The 21,534-nt window shown below is 44.4% G+C and overlaps 2 protein-coding genes across 2 annotated transcripts; both read right to left on the minus strand.

Annotated features, from left to right (window-relative positions):
- Window positions 1–9,342: 9,342 nt before the first annotated feature.
- On the minus strand, window positions 9,343–12,718 carry LOC123098216 (50S ribosomal protein L15, chloroplastic). The gene is made up of 3 exons (XM_044520141.1): window positions 12,209–12,718; window positions 11,911–12,062; window positions 9,343–9,715 (listed from the first exon to the last, which is right to left on the minus strand). Exons 1-3 carry the CDS (start codon window positions 12,630–12,632, stop codon window positions 9,494–9,496), a joined length of 798 nt encoding a protein of 265 aa, XP_044376076.1. The 5' UTR covers window positions 12,633–12,718; the 3' UTR covers window positions 9,343–9,493.
- Window positions 12,719–14,015: 1,297 nt separating this feature from the next.
- Window positions 14,016–20,655, minus strand: LOC123098217 (DNA-dependent metalloprotease SPRTN). Its single transcript, XM_044520143.1, has 7 exons — window positions 20,358–20,655; window positions 18,080–18,241; window positions 17,923–17,989; window positions 17,779–17,844; window positions 17,584–17,702; window positions 15,209–15,288; window positions 14,016–15,091 (listed from the first exon to the last, which is right to left on the minus strand). Exons 1-7 carry the CDS (start codon window positions 20,477–20,479, stop codon window positions 14,400–14,402), a joined length of 1,308 nt encoding a protein of 435 aa, XP_044376078.1. The 5' UTR covers window positions 20,480–20,655; the 3' UTR covers window positions 14,016–14,399.
- Window positions 20,656–21,534: the final 879 nt, after the last annotated feature.

Genomic DNA, 21,534 nt, shown 5'->3' on the forward strand with positions numbered 1-21,534 from the left:
AGACGACACCGTATGAATTATGGTTTGGGAAGAAACCTAAGCTGTCGTTTCTAAAAGTTTGGGGATGCGATGCTTATGTCAAGAAACTTCAACCTGAAAAGCTCGAACCCAAGTCGGAAAAATGCGTCTTCATAGGATACCCTAAGGAAACTATTGGGTATACCTTCTACCTCAGATCCGAAGGCAAGATCTTCGTTGCCAAGAACGGGTCCTTTCTAGAGAAGGAGTTTCTCTCGAAAGAATTGAGTGGGAGGAAAGTGGAACTTGATGAGGTGATAGTCACCCCTTCCGAACCGGAAAGTAGCGCAGCGCGGGAAAATGTTCCTGTGGTGCCTACACCGACTGGGGAGGAAGTTAATGATGATGATCATGAAGCTTCGGATCAAGTTACTGAACTTCGTAGGTCCACAAGGACACGTTCCGCACCAGAGTGGTACGGCAACCCTGTCCTGGAAATCATGTTGTTAGACAACGGTGAACCTTCGAACTATGAAGAAGCGATGGCGGGCCCGGATTCCGACAAATGGCTAGAAGCCATGAAATCCGAGATAGAATCCATGTATGAAAACAAAGTATGGACTTTGACTGACTTGCCCGATGAGCGGCGAGCCATAGAAAACAAATGGATCTTTAAGAAGAAGACGGACGCAGATGGTAATGTGACCATCTACAAAGCTCGACTTGTCGCTAAGGGTTATCGACAAGTTCAAGGGGTTGACTACGATGAGACTTTCTCACCCGTAGCGAAGCTGAAGTCCGTCCGAATCATGTTAGCAATTGCCGCATACTATGATTATGAGATATGGCAGATGGACGTCAAAACGGCATTCCTTAACGGCTTCCTTAAGGAAGAGTTGTATATGATGCAGCCGGAAGGTTTTGTCGATCCTAAGAATGCTAACAAAGTATGCAAGCTCCAGCGCTCAATCTATGGGCTGGTGCAAGCATCTCGGAGTTGGAACATTCGCTTTGATGAGATGATCAAAGCGTTTGGGTTTACACAGACTTATGGAGAAGCCTGTGTTTACAAGAAAGTGAGTGGGAGCTCTGTAGCATTTCTCATATTATATGTGGATGACATATTATTGATGGGAAATGATATAGAATTCTTGGAAAGTATAAAGGCCTATTTGAATAAGTGTTTTTCAATGAAGGACCTTGGAGAAGCTGCTTATATATTAGGCATCAAGATCTATAGAGATAGATCAAGACGCCTCATTGGTCTTTCACAGAGTACATACCTTGACAAGATATTGAAGAAGTTCAATATGGATCAGTCCAAGAAGGGGTTCTTGCCTGTATTGCAAGGTGTGCAATTGAGCACGGCTCAATGCCCGACCACGGCAGAAGATAGAGAAAGATGAGTGTCATCCCCTATGCCTCGGCCATAGGGTCTATTATGTATGCCATGCTGTGTACCAGACCTGATGTAAACCTTGCCGTAAGTTTGGTAGGAAGGTACCAAAGTAATCCCGGCATGGAACACTGGACAGCGGTCAAGAATATCCTGAAGTACCTGAAGAGGACTAAGGATATGTTTCTCGTTTATGGAGGTGACGAAGAGCTCGTCGTAAAGGGTTACGTCGACGCTAGCTTCGACACAGATCTGGATGACTCGAAGTCACAGACCGGATACGTGTATATTTTGAATGGAGGAGCAGTAAGCTGGTGCAGTTGCAAGCAAAGCGTCGTGGCGGGATCTACATGTGAAGCGGAGTACATGGCAGCCTCGGAGGCAGCACAGGAAGCAGTCTGGATGAAGGAGTTCATTACCGACCTAGGGGTGATTCCCAATGCGTCGGGCCCAATGACTCTCTTCTGTGACAACACTGGAGCTATTGCCCTTGCGAAGGAGCCCAGGTTTCACAGGAAGACCAGGCATATCAAGCGTCGCTTCAACTCCATTCGTGAAAGTGTTCAAAATGGAGACATAGATATTTGTAAAGTACATACGGACCTGAATGTAGCAGATCCGTTGACTAAACCTCTCCCTAGGGCAAAACATGATCAACACCAGGACGCAATGGGTGTTCGATTCATCACAATGTAACTAGATTATTGACTCTAGTGCAAGTGGGAGACTGTTGGAAATATGCCCTAGAGGCAATAATAAATGGTTATTATTATATTTCTTTGTTCATGATAATAGTTTATTGTTCATGCTATAATTGTATTGTCCGGAAATCGTAATACATGTGTGAATACATAGACCACAACGTGTCCCTAGTAAGCCTCTAGTTGACTAGCTCGTTGATCAACAGATAGTCATGGTTTCCTGACTATGGACATTGGATGTCATTGATAACGGGATCACATCATTAGGAGAATGATGTGATGGACAAGACCCAATCCTAAGCATAGCATAAAAATCGTGTAGTTTCGTTTGCTAGAGCTTTTCCAATGTCAAGTATCTTTTCCTTAGACCATGAGATCGTGCAACTCCCGGATACCGTAGGAGTGCTTTGGGTGTGCCAAACGTCACAACGTAACTGGGTGACTATAAAGGTGCACTACGGGTATCTCCGAAAGTGTCTGTTGGGTTGGCACGGATCGAGACTGGGATTTGTCAGCTCCGTGTAACGGAGAGGTATCTCTGGGCCCACTCGGTAATGCATCATCATAATGAGCTCAATGTGACTAAGGCGTTAGTCACGGGATCATGCATTGCGGTACGAGTAAAGAGACTTGCCGGTAACGAGATTGAACAAGGTATTGGGATACCGACGATCGAATCTCGGGCAAGTAACATACCGATTGACAAAGGGAATTGCATACGGGATTGATTGAATCCTCGACACCGTGGTTCATCCGATGAGATCATCGTGGAACATGTGGGAGCCAACATGGGTATCCAGATCCCGCTGTTGGTTATTGACCGGAGAGGCGTCTCGGTCATGTCTGCATGTCTCCCGAACCCGTAGGGTCTACACACTTAAGGTTCGGTGACGCTAGGGTTGTAGAGATATGTGTATGCGGAAACCCGAAAGTTGTTCGGAGTCCCGGATGAGATCCCGGACGTCACGAGAGGTTCCGGAATGGTCCGGAGGTGAAGAATTATATATAGGAAGTCCAGTTTCGGCCACCGGGAAAGTTTCGGGGGTTACCGGTATTGTACCGGGACCACCGGAAGGGTCCCGGGGGTCCACCGGGTGGGGCCACCTGTCCCGGAGGGCCCCGTGGGCTGAAGTGGGAGGGGAACCAGCCCCTAGTGGGCTGGGGCGCCCCCATTGGGCCTCCCCCCATGCGCCTAGGGTTGGAACCCTAGGGTGGGGGAGTTCCCCCTTGCCTTGGGGGGCAAGCACCCCTTCCCCTTGGCCGCCGCCCCCCCCCCCTTGGAGATCCCATCTCCAGGCTGCGCACCCCCCCTTGGGGCCTATATAAAGGGGGGAGGGAGGGCAGCAGCACTACAGCCTTGGCGCCTCCCTCCTCCCCTGCAACACCTCTCTCTCGCGCAGAAGCTCGGCGAAGCCCTGCCGGAGAGCCGCTACATCCACCACCACGCCGTCGTGCTGTTGGATCTCCATCAACCTCTCCTCCCCCCTTGCTGGATCAAGAAAGGAGGAGACGTCGCTGCACCGTACGTGTGTTGAACGCGGAGGTGCCGTCCGTTCGGCACTCGGTCATCGGTGATTTGGATCACGGCGAGTACGACTCCGTCATCCACGTTCATTGGAACGCTTCCGCTCGCGATCTACAAGGGTATGTAGATCCACTCCTTTCCCCTCGTTGCTAGTAGATTCCATAGATGCATCTTGGTGAGCGTAGGAAAATTTTAAATTATGCTACGATTCCCAACAGGCAGTTCCCACAGCTTCGTCAGCAAGGATGTCGCAGCAAGGATGTCAACTCAAGTACAGCAGATGGAACCTGTGTCAGTAAAAATCGCTGATGGAGGGCTGTTATCTTGTTGTGGATACATACCAGCGTGTAAATGGGAGACGCAGGGACATCAATTTATCACTGATCTGCGGGTGTTGTCGCTAGGCTGTTATGACATGGTGCTGGGAATGGACTGGCTGGAGCGCTGCGGACAGATGCTGGTGGATTGGGGAGTAAAAACATTGAAGTTCCAGCATGAAGGGAAGAGCATTTTGTTGCAGGGTCTAACAGCTGCTTCCTCAACAGTGCCAGCCATATCAGTGACAGAGCTGCAAGAGCTAGAGGCAAAAGACTCGGTGGCACACGTGGTGATGCTGTGCATAAGTGAAGGACAAGTGGAAATCACTCCTGTACCAACAACTATTCAGCAAGTTTTGGACGAGTACCAGGACCTTTTTCAGGAGCCCAATGCCAATCATTAAGGAACTCCTGGAACGAACTGGCAGGGGCCTGTTGGTTCTCCAAGATGGACCTACGGGCTGGATATCACCAGATCAGGCTAGTGCCGGGGGACGAGTTTAAACTGCGTTCAAGACGCACATGGGTCATTTCCCGTTCAGGTAATGACGTAGGGTCTGGCATACGCCCAGTTACATTCATGGAAAATATGAACAATGTGTTAGCCCCGGTCAACCGCAAAGGTGTAGTGGTTTTCATGGACGACATCTTGGTCTTCACGAAAACGTTGGAGCAGCACCGAGATCTTCTGGCTCAAGTCCTGCAACTGTTAAGACAGCATCAATTCTATGTCAAATTGTCCAAATGTTCATTTGCTCAGCAAACAATCAACTACTTGGGGCACTACGTGAGCAAAGATGGGGTTTCAACCGACAAAAGCAAAGTTCAAACAGTACAAGAGTGGCCAGTGCCTGACACAGTCAAACAACTCAGAGGGTTCCTTGGTCTAGCCGGCTACTATCAGGAAGTTTGTCAAAAACTTTGGGATTATCTCCAAGCCCTTGACAGATCTTCTCAAGAAGAATACGCTGTTCGTGTGGACTCCAACCGCAGACGCAGCCTTTCAGGCACTCAAACAAGCACTAGTCGAAGCCCCGGTGTTGGCATTGCCAGATTTTACCAAACAGTTTGTGGTCGAGACTGACGCAAGCGGCACAGGCATTGGAGCAGTGTTAATGCAGAACTCCCACCCCATTGCGTACCTGAGCAAAGCGCTCTCTCCGCGCAATCTAGGGCTCTCAGCTTACGAGAAGGAGTGCCTGGCATTGCTCCTGGCAGTTGACAGATGGAGACCATACCTCCAACACGCAGAATTTGTGGTGAGGACAGACCAGAAAAGTTTGCTGCATCTAACAGATCAGAGATTGCACACTCCGATTCAGCAGCGCGCGTTCACTAAACTAGTGGGGCTCCAGTACGTCATCCAATACAAAGCTGGGTTGGCAAACCGTGCCGCGGACGCGCTGTCTCGACGCGACCACGCTGATGAAAGTGAGCTGGTGGCACTGGCAGTGTGCAAACCAGCTTGGTTAGAAACAGTTAAAAACAGCTACAAAGACGATCCCAACGCAACAAAGAAGCTAACCAGCTTAGCCCTGGACCCGGCCAGCGAACCAGAGTTCACCGCACAGGACGGGATCCTTCGCTTCCAAGGCAGAATCTGGATTGGAGAAGACAAGCAGACACGGCAGCACCTGATCAACTCGCTGCACTCGAGCGCTGCTGGAGGCCACTCTGGATTCTATGCAACCTACAATCGCATCAAACGGCTATTTGCTTGGAAGGGACTAAAGCAGAAGGTCAAAGACATGGTCAGGAATTGTCTGGTGTGTCAGCAAGCAAAGACGGAGAGGACGTCCCCGGCAGGCCTTCTTCAACCATTGCCGATCCCGCAGAAACCATGGGCGATCGTGTCGCTCGATTTCATTGAAGGTTTGCCCAAGTCCTGCGGATATGACGTGATCTTAGTGGTGGTCGGCAAGTTCTCGAAGTACGCCCACTTCCTACCCATGACACACCCATACACAGCTCTTCAAGTGGCCAAGCTGTTCATGGGAGAGATATTCCGTCTGCATGGGCTGCCAATGGCTATTATATCTGACAGGGACAGAGTGTTTACGAGCAATGTCTGGCAAGAGCTGTTCAAGTTGTGTCGCACCGAGTTGCGCATGAGTTCTTCTTACCATCCGCAGACGGATGGGCAGACGGAGCGAGTGAACCAATGCCTAGAGACTTATCTGCGATGTGCGGTTCACGCATGCCCGGCCAACTGGGCAAAATGGTTAGCGCTCGCGGAATTCTGGTACAATACCTCCTTTCACTCATCGCTGGGCAGAACCCCATTTGAAGTCATATATGGTCACCTGCCTCGCGAGTTCGGTGTGTCGCAAGTCGACAACTGCTCTGTTCCAGACTTAGCAGCGTGGCTGCGAGAGAGGGAGATTATGATGGAGCATTTGCAACAGCAGCTGAAAAAGGCGCAGGATCGCATGAAAGCACAGGCCGACCGACACCGAACTGAGCGTTCGTTCGAAGTCGGGGATTCAGTGTTGCTCAAACTACAGCCGTTCATTCAAACATCGATCGCTCAACGACCGTTTCAGAAGCTCGCCTTCAGGTATTACGGCCCGTACAAGATCATTGCAAAGGTGGGGGCTGTCGCCTACAAGCTGGATCTTCCATCCACAAGTAAAATCCACCCGGTGGTGCACGTCTCCCTACTGAAGAACGCAGAAGGCGCTGAGGTACAAGCAAACCCAGACTTACCCCCTACTAACGAGATCTTGCAGGCGGAGCATGTGCCAATAGCTGTTCTCGCCACCAAGCAAGTCAGAATGGCGAACAAGGAGAACACTCGCCTGTTGATCCATTGGGAAGGACTGCCGGCATCGTTGGCAACCTGGGAAGATCCCGCTCGTCTGCAACAACAGTTCCCTGCCACTCCGCCTTGGGGTCAAGGCGGCACTCAAGGAGGGGTGAATGTCACGACTGACATGGCGACCCCGCAGCCTCTACAGGGCGCTGACGAGATGGGGCCACAAGCCAGGGAGAACGTGGAGGAGAAGGGAAGCAGTGCGCTTACAGGTGGACCCGAGATGGCAGGGTAGTAGGTGTGAGTGGGTGGGCTGCGGCCGCGTTGTACTTAAGCCTCACGGCTGTGTGAGTGCGGGGTATGAATGAACTAGCATCAAAACAGATCGAGAAACTGTACTTCTCCTTTCGGCCTCCTTTCTCCTTCTCCAAGATCCCCTTCCCTACCAAATCATCCCCTCCTCCCTCTCCCTAGATCGGGTCTGTTACAGCAATTTCCTCAGCAGTCGACGTACCGTGTGTGTGTCTCAACTCTCAACACCCTATGCTTGTGTTATCAACAGTGAACCAACAGTCAGTTTGTTTTGTGCCGCGTTTATGCGAAAGAAAATATGAAAGTGATTTTAACAAGAGCATATTTACCAACAACTTTCTGAACCAGACGCTGCTCCGTAAAATACTTGAGCAGGATACCCGATCCATCTCTCTTTGGCTGGGGAATTTTCTCGTTTGTAGCATGAAATATTCTCCTTTCTCTCTCTCTCTCTGAAAGCGTTGACAAGGGGAGGAACAGCCTGCTACGTACATGCGCTCAGAAGAAACCTTGCATAAATGTGCACAAGTGTAACTCTACTGTGACCTCAATATCCAAGTATCCGTGATAGTTAACTTTGCAACACCATCTTTATCTGTAAATTTTGATTTAGCAACTTCGCTTGGAGAGTAAAGAGATTGCTGTTCTATCACGTCCACGGGTCAATCCAGACATTGCGAGGGTATTTTCTAGGAAAAAATTAATATGCGACGAGGCGTCCAGACCTGTGTATTATACTATTATTGTTCAAATACTTGCAGTGATATTAGACTTCAGATGCTTACTGAATGTGTTAGCGCGTTGCTTAACTAGTTTGTCAATGTGGCATTAAACTACTCAAGATTGACCATCTACATATGACCATTCAAAATGTTGCCACGCAACGTTCATACGAAACCAACATGATAGATTAGTTATATGATTTGGATTTAAATAGTGGCTAGGGGCGGTATATGTCCATCTAAAATAGTAAGTGCTTCTATCAGCTTTGCTTTTCAAATTAATACATCCATAGACTAATGCTGGGGTGGAATGGAATTGTAAGAGAAATGTTTACCGGGAAATTCAGTGAGCATATAAACAATTGAAATGGTATGCAATAAGCCGGTTCAAAAGAGAAGTGACAATGTCAGGAGGGATCAAGAGAACGGAATAATTCTCACCAATGCAAAAATAAATAAATGATACTCCCTTGGCTCACAAATTGTTCCAACTTTTTCTGAATCAGATGTATATAGACACGTTAGTGTGTTTGTTCACTCATTTCAGTCTGTATGTAGTCCATATTAAAATATCCAAAACATCTTATATTCGGAACGGAGGGAGTAGTTGCAGATTACAGATCATGAGCACTATAATCATGGGCATGCGCATAATGTAACGTCCTAATAGGACAAGTCACAAGACGGGGAAGCACTCCTTGGCAGGCATTTATGTTTGAGCAATCATAGAAAAACAGTAGTGTTTGTATAGGAACAGTGCATGGATCGCCCACTGATGAACACCGAGGGAACATTAAAGTTCAGCCTACAGTTTCCAGGGGAAATGTACTGTCCATACTACCAGATCAAGTCAAAAGAAAAAATCCTCATATTTTGCAGAGCCCCTAGATGATACGAAGAATTATCATGTAAAAGTGTTTGTACTTAGCAACATACTCCCTCTGTAAAGAAATACAAGACCTTAGAATATATACCTTGAGCTGTCCTAATCAAACTCCTTCAAACACGCAACCTTAGGATGAGGTCTGTTGAAATGTTCTGTTCACAGGACAGTTGTTATGCGTGTATAGGATGAGTTGCACCTTTGTATAATAATAATTGCAGATTCCTGTCACTGGAGAACAGTGCACCATATATGCACGCCCTCCACTGGTCAGGAATCATGAAAGGGAGTGCACGCACAATTAAGAAGCCCACAGGTACACATTAGGTCACTAGTGAAGACGCTGAGACGGCGATTTCAAAGATAACCCAAATTGCCCCATAGATGAACATGAACATAGACACCCTACATTATTCACAGTGTTTCTCCTTGCATGAGTTTGCCACATCAGGTTTTAGCCTCAACAGTAAAAAGAAAGTTGGCAAGAAAATAACTGGCATATAAATCATCGACAGATCTGTATCTCATTGAGCCAAGTGCTGGTACATGGATATGCATTTCAGAAGTTATAATATCTGATGCAAGTGGCACATGATTTATTTATTTATTTAACATTGGCCATTGATTCGTAAAACCAGGTGCAGAGTGTTACTACTGAGCTTTGTGTTATGAACCAAAATTCCAAAACCTAGGGCTTTGTTTTACTAATGCCCGTTTACATGGTGAATTGTGAAAGCTGCTATTTCTTTTAAGAAACGCCGCATAAAAAGGGGCCATGCATGGTAACATTTTACTAAAATAAGGGCACAATATACTTGCTTATATCACATAAACACAAAATCCATCTGACATGGTAGTTCTGAAATGAGATGGGAGCAATGAACATATGCTAAAGAGAAGGGTAGAGAAGTACAGTGTGTATGAACTCTATGTGGTGGCTTCATCAGATTCAACAGCGCCGCCTTTTTTCTTGCTAAAGTACTCTTCAGCACGAGCTTGGTTCTTCACATAAGCTGCTGGTAGCCATTTCTTCCGCTTGGGTAACACTGTCAAAGTACAGCCAGCTGCCTTAAGTTTCTCCTTGGCCGCGGAGGAGAATGCCCCAGCCTTGATGTTCAACTTGACTGATAGATCACCATCTCCCAAAATCTACATATTGGGTGAACAGGACATAAACATACAGTCATACACAAACCATACAAAATGACATTCGCAAATAGCAGATGAAATCCATCTTTTGGTGCACAAATGCATAGTTATTTCTGAAACTGTTTTATCTCAAGGAAAAATGTAAGGGGAGCCCTGATACAAACATAGGCTCACATGAAGCTGTTAATCATAATTACTAGTTTCTGCAAGCATGCTATTGGGATGTTGAATTGATACAACATATCTTTTATCGTCATGATGCCCAGAAAATTTTAAAGATCCAGTTACCAGTAAATGATCAATATTCAATAAACTTGATTACCTAGCTGTAAGATAAAAATGGGTGTTTGTTCAGTCACAGGTGCTTATAAGTTGGTTCACCGTTATCCGCTGAAACTAAGAAAGATGGGAGTAGCCATTTGGCTGCTGGTGAGAGTAATCTATTGTAAAGTATACCGACGTGTTTAGAGGGTTGAGTTTTTGGATGGCAAGTGACTACTGATGCATCAGCGACCAAGAAAAATAAATGGCAGCAAATTCAGAGAATTCTGGTAGTTGCGACATCTGTGGGATGGCCGACGATGATAGCTAGGACATGACTGTAATGTGCATGAACGTTAGCATGAAGCGACATATGTTCTAGCTATCAGAATTATGTTCAGGTATACAGGACCATACTCGAGCTTTATTTCCTCTTATGCTTTGGGTAGCTTGGCACCTAGGAATGACATTTTTCATTCTTAAGGAGATGCTACTGTTCATGACTTGGTTCAGTATCTAATGAATCGGCCCAGTCCATACAAAACAGGCACTCTAGATCTGAAGGTGTGAAAGGAAAAGGGCCCATTTTATCCTGGTTTGCTTGATGTTGAGAAGGTGTATCAGCATACTAATATAAACAGTAACTCATGGGCACGGCCGCCTGGTGGCTAGGCAAAACCAATGTGGATACAGGATATCTAGAGGTAATGGGATGCTTCAGTTGGAGTTGTCATCCAAGATCATACGCATGCGGTTGTCCTAGTTGTGTCAAAAATATCGATACATGTTCATGTACGGAAGAAGCTGAAATGTATGCTTGTTTGGAAGGATTCTCTCTGGCTAATCATACTTATCGACCAATCATTCTCAAATCTGATTCTTTGTTGGTAGTTAACGCCCTCATCAGCTGGAGTACAATAAGGCACGCTGGAGTATGCTGATCATCATCATCGATGCTAAAGGTACAATGCAAGTTCTACCTGGGAACCAGGTGCAGAGGTTAAGAGAGGTGCTAATAAGGTCGCTCATGAGCTCTCGCAACTTGTGAGAAGCGGTGTGTGTGTGTGTGATGTTTGAGATAATCAAGTTCCTGCGTGTATTTCTTCGTTTGTGTGCATAACTGTACAAATTTGGTTATTGATTAATCAATCTCTCTTTTCCCTAAAAAGGATATACTAATAAAGCTCTTGAATGCAACATCAACCTTACCAAAGTTATGAAGTAACATCAACTGTTACCAGCAGTCCAGCAGGACAAGAGATGTCATAAAGAACTAATGACAAAATCAATAGCTGTCCATATTATAAAATTATTAGTATGGAAAACTATTCTAGGTCCAGTTTGCAATTGCTGTGCTGTGTTACGGAACCTACTTAGTTAGGGGAATATCTACTAATTCCAGTAAGAGTTTCTTGTTACATCTCAAGAAAAGATGATGTCAACTAACCGTTACTCCCTCCGTCCTTTAAAGAGTGTACTTCCAACTTTGTTGGAGGGTCAAACTAAAGTTTGACCGAGTTTGTGCAAAAATATATTAATATTTGTGAAACCAGATAGGTATATGATGAAAACATATTTTATAATGAATCTAATGCTACTAATTTGATGGCATAAATATTGGTGTATTATTATAGAAATACGGTCAAACATAAAAAAAATTGACTTTCCAACAAAGTTGAAAGTACAGTCTTCAAAGTACGGAGGGGGTAAAACCTAAATAGGAATAAATATTGCCTAGAGCAACCACAACTCCAAGTTATGCCCCTTAGCCTCGTACGCAAAACCTTATCTTAGCTGTGGCACAACAGCTAGGATACAGAAAGACCAATCAAGTTACACAGGGCGAGAAGTTGAGCTAAACTAAACATTCAAATGCGAGGACACTCTGGTCTCGGTAGAGATAACCATGTAAATCATCATAGGTTGTATTGTACCTTGAGTGGAAGCTTTCTTTCCCTGCCGGATGGATTGATCAAGCCCCTAGATTTCAAGGACTCCAAGGAAATCTCATCGCCATCCTTGAACCCACCCTGCACTATGTCCCTCAAATTGAACGGCACGTACTTTGGCAACCCGATATGCATTCCTGAAAAGGCAGGGCAGAAGTAGCATCAGGTTACTGCGCAATCACGGTCGTTCCCCAAGCACGGTCACTTCTGCGTTTTGAAAGCCAAATTGGGCACATTATGACCATGTATGAACAATGTAGACTGTGGAGGCGAGGTGACTCACCGCCGGCGATTCCGCGGAGCTTAGGAAGACGGCGGTAGAGCGGCATTTGCCCGCCCTCGAACCCTCGGCGGACGCCGGGCCCGGAGCGCGACTTCTGCCCGCGCATGCCGAACCCGCAGCTGGCGCCCTGCCCCGCCGAGATACCGCGCCCCTTCCGCTTCGGCTTCCGCCGCGCCCCCTTCTGCGGGCTCAGGTTGTCGAGCCGGAACTTCTCCGCGGGCTCCGCCTCCGAGGCCTCGGCCGCCGCCGCGGCGCTGCACACGACGGTGACGCGGCGGGGCGCGCGCGCGCGGAGGAGGAGGGCCCGGCGGCCGGCGAGGGAGCGGGGAATGGCGGCGAAGTGGGGGGAGGAGGAGGCGGTGGAGGCCGGGAGGTGGAGGAAGGTCGCGGCTGGAGCGAGGGAGAGGAGGGTGATGGACGCCATGGCGGTGGAGCGGAGGGCGCGCGCGTGCGCAGCTCGACGGTGTGGATAGAAGTGTAGATGAGTGGGGGTTTGGGAGTGAGATAAGATGGAGATAGGGCAATTCCGTGTGTTTGAGTCGCTTTTCTTATTTAAATATTTTGGAAGGGGTGTATCGTCAATATCAGGAATTTTTTTTTTTGATAAAAGAGAGCTTGCTCTCCGATTTCTATTACCAGAAACCACCAAGTTTCTAAGGTCTGGGCTCGAAGCCGTCCCAGAACCAGCAAAACGAGTATCAACGTCATCACAACATTTTTAGCTAAGTGCGGTACATTATAAAAAATAACACAATTACGTAATTTTCATAGGGTCCAGCAAATTCCAGAGATCCCTACCATCACCAAATTTCTCTCTACTTTATTAAATTTTCTCACCCAATAACCCAACCAAAGAGTCTATGGTATCAGGCACACCGTGAGGTTGAGAGTACATTTTAGTTCATTTCAGAGTAAACGCGCAACCGAGCAGGTGAAGGAAAGATGATTAATAGTTTCATCCCTTCCACAAAAGGGGCACGTATTATCACCTCTCCAACCTCTGCGGAGCAAGTTATTTTTAGTAAGAATACTATTTCTGAGAGTTAGCCACATGAAAACTTCCACCCTAGGTGGCATTTTAACTTTCCACATAAAGAAATGTGGATATTTAACCCCATTTTCAATCAAATGTCTATAGAAAGACTTGACAGAATAAATGCCATTCTTTGTCAGAGTCCATACAGCCTCATCTTTCCTGTTATTCAGAACAAGAGAGGCACAAGCCTCTTTGGTGTGGTTCCATAATTCAAGAGAATCCCCCATTAGAGTTCTCCTGAATCTCACATTATCTATTCCATTGTCAAGGATATATCAACAGATTTGTTTTTATCAAAACATATATTGTATAATCTAGGGAAACTACATTTCAATATAATTTAACATTCTTTGATGTGGTTTCAATATCAGTATACTACTGAAAAGAAACTAAAGATGCAAGCAAATGCAATAGAAGCATATAGCACAGTGAGGCTTATAAAAAAATATATAGCAGAGTGGCATACAGATTACCAAAAGTCTATTAAAGAACATCTTTCTAGGTAATAATAAATCTATTCACGAAATGTATAGATCAAACTTTATGCAAGGTCACTTCCTAATTTGGATGTAACTTTGACAACTGATTTGACCAACAAAGTATATGTTACATGCCATAACAAATCTAACATTGGAAACTTATTCCGCATACAAATCATGTGATAATACCTTTTGTGACATGTAACATTCTTTTTTGGTCAAATCAGTGGTCAAAGTCGGAACCAAATTACAAAGTGGCCTTGCATCAAAGTGTGGAAACTTTTCTCGCATCTACAGTAAAAAAACACAAAGAGGGGGAAACCATACGCCCACAATTAGATGACTTGCCGCTGTCGTAAGTACAGAAATAGAAAAGTGAAATACGGTAGCCTGAAGTGAGCTACAGCATACAGACCTAACATTGCAACCCCCTCTATGCTAGTAAAAGAATGAAGTAAACTGCAACAGAAATAAAAAAGACTATGTACAGCAGCCAAGGACACATATTTCACAGGACGACGCAGCATCCTCGCCATAGCGGCGATATGCACAAACCAAACCGGGTTCCAAGTTTACAACCTTTGCACTTTTGCAGTGTAGCGAGATGTCTAGCAGTAGCAAGACGCACAACGGAAAGCTTGGGTTGATAAGAGGAGCTAATTAAACTCTGTGATAGTCACCCATCTGAAATGTCCACAATTTCACCAATTGCGGAGTCCACAGTTTCATGGTCTGTTTGACCTGGAGCAGCTACACGATTATGCACAAGATGATCTGGCAACGACCATTCTTCGACTTGAGAAGCAGGCGCACTTTCAGATATGTTCTTGTCCCCTGAGCCTTGAGAACAAGAATCAAAACACACATCCTTTCTACCATCGTTTAATTCTGTTGCCTGAGAATTTTTCAGTAACCTTTGTCGTTTTCTCATTTCGGTTCTTTTATTGATCAAGGGCACCTCATCTTCATCTGAATCATCGAAACAGTAATAATTCAACTGTTCGACTATTATTGAATAGGATCCATCCCACTTGCTGGTTTTCCTTTTCTTTTGTCTGCTGCACTCTTGGTTCCTTTTTGCTGTAACTGTTCTTGGTCGCTTTGGTGCTTGCTGAACAGTTGCGCCGGTCAGGTTGCCAAAGCGAACGTCCTTGGATAATTTAATTTTCTTATTACACCTGTCCCCTGAAGAGGAGCCCAGTCCTGATTTGTCGATTGCATCATCAGTAGGATGACGGAACTCAGCTGGTGCATCTTCCAGTTCATGCTTATTGCTTGTCCCCGACTTATTTGATGTATGTTTGGCATGCCAACTTCCACTGGCTGATTTGGCAGCCTTGTGTTCATCAAGTGTTTCTTCAGCTGAAGCTGTCAAAAACAATAAACAACAATATCACTCTACACAACATATACTAGTAATTTAACAAAATGAAGAGTGGTCCAGACATTTCTAGATGAACTACTAGGTCTTATGGCAAAAGATACCTACTGAACCCCCTAGTTCTGCACAGCCTGGTGCTGATTTTCCAACTCTATAATAGCTACCGGAGCATCGCTTCTTGTGCCTGCATACCAAGATATACATATCAAAACCAACATTAAAAGGTACATCCAAGAGTATATGGTGGAAAGGGTACAAAAATAGGGTGCAAGTTGGCGATAGATTAATACGAAAAATCCAACAAATTTGAGAAAAGCATATTTGGGTAAGATATTGCATCAAAATAATAATCTTATTCGCAGTCGGAGACTATCCTTCTTTTGTCATACCTAAATTTAGATGCCGTGTCAGATACATAACGAAACTCTGATAACTGCATAATTAGCAGACAGTGACAACTAAGAAAGTTATTATGTTAACCTCACTACCATTACATAACATTTTGACATTACTGACCCACTCAATCAGATTTTTTTTATTATCACCAAGTCATCAGCTTTAGGGTTCAAAAATGTTTCATTCCCGCCATCGGTGTAACTGACTTCATAACACTCCTTTGGCTCAACAACATTCACACAAAGAAGAGGAAGTTGTCATATGGCATGTTTTTGTCTAGAACTCTGCATGACATTTATTGCTCAAGAGATCACCGTATGACATGTTTTTTTCATCGTGGTTGTTGGTGTGCACATCTTGCTACACAATTTAATCACTTATCAGTGGCGCATTTTCTCTCGTCGGTTTCTTGTGGTTCCACTCTATATTTGGAGACAAAAAGTAACAATTTTTCCATGCACATAGAAATAATAATCTAAAGGTAGATAAGCTTAAATGCATATGTATGTATGCACACTTGTCCGTAATCTTTTGATGATTTTCTTCGAGATTGCAGGTCTTGCAGAAGCCGTATCAGTGTGGGGCTTGAAAAGATGTATCCTGACAGGTATATGGAGTTGTAGATACGGATCAGGAATACAACGCTCCACCCTCCTCCAGCTTAAGATCCAGGCGGGACATGTGATTACACACAGGATGCAACACCCATAGCTCCTTACCAGCATTTCTTAACAAGCTCTGCTATCCAGCATGCTCCAACCCAATATAATCATAATTGACAAGTGTAGCCTTAATAAAGAATTAAACCATTAAACATAACCCATGTTTAGCTAACTCTTCGTATTGTCGAGTTTCATGATAATTTATCAGGCAATCAACCGATTAGTGTGCTCCAATAAATCTAATTAAGCAATGTGAGCTCAGAGTGTTAGAAAATATGAGCTCGCATTGTTTAATTAGGAGTAATAGAGCACATTGCGAAACAATTGTTGATGATTTATTTCGAAGCTATAAAAAATCAATCTATTTTTTGACAGTCTAGAAAATCAATCCTTAGCTACAATTATTTTGAAACATGGGTTATTCTTTTATGGTTAATTCTTTCATGCTACACTAGGTAACTACACTTATTCAGATTCGAACAGATGGATGATATAGTTGGCTTGCCAAGAGATGTCAAAGAGGCTCTGTGTGTTGCATTCTACATGCAATCCCATGTGCCTTCTAGATCTCGAGCTGGAGATGGAAGCCTTGTCTTCTCTGTCCGCCTACACCTATCAGGATACTACATCCTTTCTAGTCCCTCGTTGGTACTGCTGTTGCAAAACCTACCATCCTGAAGAAAAAATACTTCAAAAGATCTCAGACAATTAAGCATGTATACATATATTATTTTTAGTACTATCTACCTTTCATCTTATTATTATCGATGTACATTGAAACAATCTTATTTTTGTCTGTATATGTAAAAGTAGGGACTGCAGGAATCAATGAGAGTTGTGATGTAATAGATGCACAACAACAACCAAGATGGAAAACCGTGTCATGATAGTGACCGTGAGAGCAATAATGAATGTTCAACGATAGCTTCCTTACTTGAATTACTTGCATCTGACCTTTTTGGATTGCTATTTTATATGTAATACCATGAATATGCATAGTGGATGATGGCAATTACGTAATCATAAGATTTATGATGCGAGTCTTCCATCACATAAGAGACGAAGATACACATGGACACAACTGGATCTGAAATGTAAATTAAGCCTTCTTTAAGACACATTTTTGTCGACATTTTTTCATTTCTTTTTTCATACAAATATATCTGTTGGTGTGCCAATGTACACATATTGACATATATGCATAGTGCTTTTTATAGTGCAGATATATTTCTTGTTCTTTCTAAATACATAATGGCAACTCCCCCTTCTTTATGTGACAGTTGTTGAGAAGCCGGGTGGTATAGCTAGAACAAGTAAGGAATATCATCAAGTCAGTGAAATCGGTGGCAGGAATAAAACAGCAGATATACCAAAAAGGCAAATACCAAATCAAAAATTGCAGCGAAGCATAGAGCTAATACCTATGCCATTGACAAGCTGAATTTGGGCAGGAGGAATTAGCACCCATTCTCTCAATGCAGTCATCATGTGAAGGTCCTCTGATCTTGGTTGATCTAACAAAATCTCCACAGCCATCACACTGCAAAAGTGGTTAGCTGTCAATCTCAAAATTTAATTTCAGATTTACTTAGTAGTATTACAGTCCAGATACTTACTTCATATTGATAACATTTCTTTCTGATATCATGAAGCTTAATTATGTTGTAGCCACCAAGAGGACGCTGAATATAATTGATGATGTTAATAAGGAATCTCTTAAGTACAGACTGATCGACAGTCAATACTTGAATTCAACTTACATGACGATCTGGTACAGAGCTGGAATTGATTGTATTCATTAACTTCTGAAAGTTTGCACCATGGTTACTGCAATCACAGTTTGAAATTAACCAGAAGGAAATTAGAAATTTGGAGGCATATTAGAAAACTCCAGTCTTTGTCTTATTGAACAAGTACCTATGGTCAGTGTTATTATCTTTGATGCACACATAGGCATGAATCATCTCATGGAGCAAAGCATTCTTCAGATCGGAGTATGTGTGAAACTCATATAAGGACTTCGAAAGAAGTACAATACAGCCACCGCCGCCAGGATAATATTCACAGCCACTTGTATCACTGCAAAAAAAAGAAGAGTGAACATGAGAAGTTTCAAGACAGTCATTCTGGTGATACCGTAACGGGAACTAATAACTACTTTGATACATACTAACGTGGATGATAAACCACACATAATTAAGTCTGGCTTTAGGATTGGTTGGACTTCAGAAAGCTATTTGTGGTATAAATCCATTCAGTTTTTTTCACTCAAATGAATCGAACTATTAGCATAATGCTGAACTATTTCCTAACTGAAAGTCCACCACCATGGTTGATGCATCACATGGTATAGAAAACTAGACCAGGAGGAGGAGGAGGAGCCCCTGCGGTTTTTTAAGGAGGTGTGAGGCACAACATCCGAACCCACGGAATTAATCGCGTCCACAGGGTTTGAACCCGCGTCGGCCAGGATACGCCGCCGTGTTCCAACCACACGTTATACAATTCATCTATTACAAGAAAATTCATTGACCTTTGCAATGTACTAATGTCATAGCACGCTTTGGTTCCACAATTTTCTCGCCACTTTTCATGACTGGTTAAAATGAAAGCATTATACACTTCACTCATATTTTTAATTAATGATAAGTCTCACGCATACTGAAGCCTTGGTATTATTGACTTGTTTTTACCCAAAAAATATCCATATAGCATGAATATTCTAGACTTTATGTGCTGAGAATTTATGATGTAATGAATACTTAGGAGAAGTAGACATATCTATTCCGTAAATTGCACATCCAAGATGTATGGAGAAATGAGACAACTTGGCACTCTCTTGAGGGTTGAGGCTTCCTTCGTGGTAGCCTTTTAGAGTGTGGATTTCGAACAAACATATTTGCTGATTGGTGGAACTGGGGTTATTCCTTGAGTGCAAAATTGCCACTGTGCCCAATCACATAAAGAAATCATCCCGTCAAAAGTTTTGCTTTCATCAAATCTACAAGTAAGAAAATCATAATAGATCCTTGTGTTGGAGCTAAGATCTATCGCACCATGTCTTAAGAGATTAGCATCATTTTTCAGTAATATCCCAAGCATATTATAATGTATAATATATGTACAATAGGAAGGTTTTCGGCCCTAAGGGGTCATTTGGATTGTGCCTGTGGTCACCCTGCCAATCAATGGCACGCCAAAATTTTGGCGGAGGAAACGGCCACCGGCCACTTGCCAAATAATTGGGTGCGTAATAAAAGGTAAGGTCGGACGAGGCTGGGGCAAGCCAAATAATCGGATCTCAACCAAACGCACGCCATCACTCTGGTCAACAACCAAATATTTGGTCGAGCGCGCCAAGGCTGTGATCCAAACAGGCCCTAAACCTTTTCAGCCCAAACAATGGCATCCAATGGTCCACCACTTCACACCTCATGGAGCCATCCAGAACTAGCTACTTAATTGAGTCTGGCGTTAATCGAGATGGCAAGTGCATAAACATTATCATCTCCACACTGTTTTCCTCTTTCCTTCCCAGAAAAGATGTGGAAGATATATACTGTTTCATCCTGCTTTGTTCTTCTCATACACCCGACATCACAGGGCTCCAAACGTATCTTCAACTCAATGCACAATATAACAATGCAAGGATTCAGAGGTTAGCACTAAAACTTCAGCCAACATCGATTCGCACACAGCAGTTTGTAGGTTTATCTGAGCCACCTATGTCCTGGCTGGAACTTTTGACCGGAATACTGAACACTGATAGCATTAGTGTTCCCTCTGGTGCCCTAATTCTTTTTTAGGGATGGGTAATTCTTGTGAACACAAGAAAGCGACTGGACTCTTCCCCTCCAAAAGTAATTGTGAAAGTTTCCCCTGATAGACGAACGGCCGTCTAGACTCGACAAGGCTGCTAAACCTCTAGCACCTCCGGAAGGGCCGAATCACAGCTCATGCACAATAGGGTTCTTCTCCCTGCAATTTCCCCTCGAAAATTATCAAAATGCATCAAATCTAGACAGCCCGCGAATGCGCAGTGATTTTCGAAGGGGGACAAAGAAATGCAACATGTATCTTGCAATCCGGGAAACAATCGACATCTGAAGCTTCGATCTGCATAAGCCCGGCCAGGAAGCGAACCTAGACGGCACCCGAGAACACAAAGAAGTCGAGGATTGGGAGGGGCGGTTACCCGTAGGGGAGTGGCTCCTCCGCCCAGGAGACGGCGCACGCGCCGAGGGAGTCCTGGAAGTAGAGGGCGTTGTAGTGGCAGAAGAGCTCGGCGATGTCAGGCTCCGGATCCGAGCCCACCATGGCCGCACGAAGGGGGACGTCAGGGCTGGGGAGTTGGGAGTGACGGCGAGGGTTTTAGGGGAAATCTTTTGTCAGGAATCCGGCGGATTAATGGACGCACAGTGCAAATTTGGCAATGCGAGGACGCCGCCGGTCGTCATATATTTACGCCCTTCCGCCGCGGTGTTTCACTTTGTGAGCCAGAGTCAACTCCACCGAACATTTTTGCGAACGTTCGCTTGCGGGTGTTTTGCCTGACGTTTGCAAATGTGGGGGCGAGTGTATGCTCGTGTATGAGTGAGTATCAGTGATTGTATTGGGTTAAAAGAAAGTATGTTTTGAGTCAACATTTGGTACCGTGTCAACTCATTAAAAAATTGGCAAAAGATCAAGAGCATCTCCTGCAGCTCCCATATCTCATAACCGTCGTTTACGGGAAGTTGGAGCAAGAAAATAACTCTAACCATGTCCGTAAAGTGACCATAACTTCGGAGGATCTCGTAAAATTGGTCATTTCTTTCTTAGGAGTTTTGGCGGTCAGTAATCGCCTGAAACTTTACCGTGCACCCGCCGGAACACAACCACCCTGCTGGAACCTCTCTTGAATGTGAGAACCCCACTGCCGACGCCACGGCCATGCCGCCGTCTGCACCGCCCGTCGCTCTCAAACAACTAAAGTAGCTCTCAAACAACTTCCTCTTAATTTTATGTTCATCGCATAAAACTACTTTAACAGGTGTTTTTTAAAAAGAGTTGCTGGAGTTGCTCAACAAGATAATTTGGTACTCCCACTGTTCCATAAAACGACGATAATAATTGTGGAACGGAGGAAATGACTAATAATTAGTCGCCATTTTTTTGATCTTTCTAAATATTATAACAAACTAAATTTTGACATCAATCAAACATGATCTGACTGGTTTGACGTTTTGGGATTAAACATTTGAGATTTAGGCCTTATGAGAACATTAAGATCGAGACAACGACTAAAGAAAATAAATATCGTCAAATTACATTTGCCAATGTAAGTGCATCTCCGACGCTGACCCCAAATCGGACATTGTATGGGCCCAACT

This window comes from Triticum aestivum, chromosome 4D (assembly GCF_018294505.1).
Source record: "Triticum aestivum cultivar Chinese Spring chromosome 4D, IWGSC CS RefSeq v2.1, whole genome shotgun sequence".
Lineage (NCBI taxonomy): Eukaryota > Viridiplantae > Streptophyta > Magnoliopsida > Poales > Poaceae > Triticum > Triticum aestivum.